Source organism: Papaver somniferum, chromosome 10, assembly GCF_003573695.1.
Source record: "Papaver somniferum cultivar HN1 chromosome 10, ASM357369v1, whole genome shotgun sequence".
Lineage (NCBI taxonomy): Eukaryota > Viridiplantae > Streptophyta > Magnoliopsida > Ranunculales > Papaveraceae > Papaver > Papaver somniferum.
Window position 1 is genome coordinate 139,284,212 of NC_039367.1, and position 3,346 is coordinate 139,287,557.

A 3,346-nucleotide genomic window follows, 5' to 3' on the forward strand; every position below is an offset into this window, starting at 1 on the left:
ATGATGCTTGATAGATTGCTCCAAAAGTCTTTTCGAGCAGGTTGGTGCGGTGGAGCATATATCCCAGCAAATAAAGAAGGTTGAGCAATAAAATCAGACTCTAAATAAGCATGAATGATGCTTTGATTGGCTATTAGTATTTGGATTTTAAGATGACATTTCCACATCAAACAAAGTCCTCCTGCCGACCAATACAGAGTATAACAAAACATTCATCGAAACCAAAAGAAGAACATAAAGAATTCATAGTGGATCTAGTAGCTAGGGTTTCAGATAAAAACAACAGAGATGGATGATATGTACGTGTATACTCACGTACTTTTTGAACTGTCATGGTGTTGTTGATTCCTTGACAGTTCCAAGCTAACGCATTCATGATGATTGCAAGTGTTGGCTTGATCCAACATCTCGCTTTTCTTTAGCAGCAGCTGAAGCTTCAGCCTCAATCTCATTGTCAACAGAAAGATGCCAAGCAGGTTTGGTTTTGGGGGATTGGTTTTGGTTTGAAGAGCTTTGGTTGGTAGGGGTATTTTGGTTTGGTTTGTAGGATCGAACAGAGTTATCAGGGTGGAGAAATCTTGTTGATATAGGCTTGCGAGTTCTAATTGTTGGAACCTCATATTGTAGTTTTCTATTAGGTTTTGGTTTGGTGAGAGCAGCTACAGATGCAAACTTCCAAATTTTAGGTGTAGGAGGTGAGGCTGCAAATTCCAGTGTTGGTGGGATGTTGAGGTGTTGAGGTAAGCTTTTCCTAGGGTGTTTTTCTTTTCTTTTGTAGGTGTGCAAGGGTGTAGAAGGTGTTGGAGTAGGGGTGGATGCAGAGGTGGGTGAAGGGGCTGGGGGAGGGGGTAAGAATTGGTTGTGGGTAACCGTTACATGAGGTTCTCCATCTTTTGATGTCACAACAATATTAACCTGAGTATTTTGATCCTGCAAAAAAACTTCAAGGACCGTGATATAACGTTGGTTAAAAAATGAGTTAACGAGCTGGGCTTGCTGGCCGAAGTAGAGGTGCTATGCATAGATTGAGTCTGGCTAGCCGCTGGTTCGTTAGTTGTTGTTGGTGCATGTATTGAAGTGCCTGGCATTATTGATCGAAGTTGCTGGGGCTGAAAAATCTTAGCACGACCTGCGTCTGGTATCACAGCAGCAGAGAGAGGAATTATTGTCGGGTCCCCAAAAAGAGTGCGGATATGAAAGTTGTTATTCATTCCTTCATTTCGGCTGACAGAAGGAGCTTCATCAGTTGTGGCATTCTTTGGAACTTGGTGGGGATCATTGTTTTTATCCTTTTCTTCCGTTGTTTTTTCTGATGCATGTACTGACCGAGCCGCTTTAGAAATATTGCTGTCAGTGGTACATCCCTTTGGAGGCCTGTTTTTCGGAACTGGGTCCACACCATACCCAAATTTTGCATTATTGAGGAGAGTCTAATTGGAACCGGTTTATGAACAGTGGTTCTTGGAGGTGAGCGCTTTTCATCCGATTCTGTGGATTCCGATTCAAGATTCACCATCTTCTCTTTGCCCGGTCTAGAAGTTCCTGCATGATCATTCTGTACTGGTGTTTGGTGCTGGTTCTTGGAGGAACCCGCACCAAGGTCTGGATTCGGCAGCTGTTAAGAAACACTGGCCGGAATAATAATCGGAGTGAAACTTATCTGACTCGGCCTAGGTCTAGTAGCTCTCATCCAGTGTAGTCAATATGGGCCGTATCGGCCGATATATCGGGGATATTTCGGGTATCGGCCCAGAACGTGCTAGGCCAAGCATTTGTTTTCGTGGGCATGCATCAAATCTTGCATTCTTTCTGTTAACAGAAAAACCTGGGATTCTTGAATAATTTTTTTGATGGGTTCTGAATTGGAACGGTGTTTGTTGTTTTGTTGTTTCTGAAAAGTAGAGAACTTTTGAGTTTGATTCTTCAAATGAGTAGGGCTTTCGATTTTGATTATGCACGGTGCTGGGATTGCTTTTTCTATCTCTTTTTCTTTTAGTTCCTGATTATGAAAGCTTGAGGTAGTAGAAAGGTAAGAAGACGATTGAGTAGATGATACCGAGGATGGTTTTTTATTAAACAAATCTTCAGCATTTCTGTGAGAATTCGAGCTTGTAGCAGGCAAATCATTAGTTGCAACTTTTGGTAAAGTTGGTGTAGGAGATCGTGAAAGAGGATCAGGCATGGGATTTCTTCGTTTATATGTTTCTTTAGGATTGGTGAAAGTGCTGCTCCATGCATTGGGTGTTGGGTGCGGTTGTTCTTCATCCATTGGTTGAGATAGAGGTGTTGATAGTTGATTAGAAAATTAACGAGATGGTAATAAATTATGGGTATCGAGGGTTCATAGATCGGAAAGCAGAAATCAAAAAAGACAATGTTTAAAGTGGTTCGGTCACTGACCTACATCCACTGAGAAACCCCGTAGGGTGAATTGTATTCATGATCATCAGAATATTCTGAGATAGTTTACATGTAGCTTATTGGTTCCTATTTATAGGATTACAAGAGAAACAATAAACCTAAGATAAATAACAAACTTTATCTTTGACTAGGAGAAGGTTATCTTCTAGAATTGAATTAGTCTTCTGATATCTTATATGCACGTACTCTCTGATTTCACGTGCCATATATTCCAACACCCCCCCTCAAGTTGGACAGGGAAAAGAAGATTGTAGTGTGCAATTTGAAAAAAATCTTCTAAACTTCGTAGCTTGATCTTTGATTACCGAGCTGACTTGATATCTTAACTTCGGATCTTCGCACCTACTTCATGGTTAACTTTCAGAAATAATAAAAGGATAGCAATTTTTTTTTTTTTAGCTATCTTCTTCCGGAGGGGTTATGAGCAATTCACTTGACTTCACAAATGGAACCAAAAATGCTACAAAAGATTAAAAAATTCAAATCGGTGAAATAAAATAAATCCACCGTATTAAGCATCCCTAAATGCAGGGAGAAAGACCAGATGTCTTGATAAAAAGTTGAGTTTGCAACACAACAACTTAAGAAGTAATAGCCTAATTTTTGAGAATGCTCATCATGCATTGAAGGCATAAGTGAAGAGATATACGAAAACTTAATTTTGATTCAATATCTCATTCGATTTATTCAAAATCATGATAAAAATTAATCATATTTCGATTAAAATTTTGAAATAGGTGTAAGAAAGAAAACCACCGTATTCCTCTCCAAGCTTTTGGAAAAAAACAAAGTAAAATGATTTGAGAAAATGTGGACTTTGTCAACATAACTGACAATAGCCTAAATTTCATTAGGTCTGATATTGACGGAATATCTGGTTAACTGAAAATCAAAGACTGACTTTGTGAGAGAATAATAATAAGTA

At 39.2% G+C, this 3,346-nt stretch overlaps 1 protein-coding gene across 1 annotated transcript; it reads right to left on the reverse strand.

Moving 5' to 3' along the window:
* Window positions 1–372: 372 nt before the first annotated feature.
* LOC113316317 (proteoglycan 4-like) lies at window positions 373–2,269 on the reverse strand. Its single transcript, XM_026564529.1, has 4 exons — window positions 1,826–2,269; window positions 1,514–1,615; window positions 1,041–1,430; window positions 373–930 (listed from the first exon to the last, which is right to left on the reverse strand). The coding sequence occupies exons 1-4, from the start codon at window positions 2,267–2,269 to the stop codon at window positions 373–375; spliced, it is 1,494 nt and encodes a 497-aa protein (XP_026420314.1).
* Between the last annotated feature and the right edge of the window lie 1,077 nt (window positions 2,270–3,346).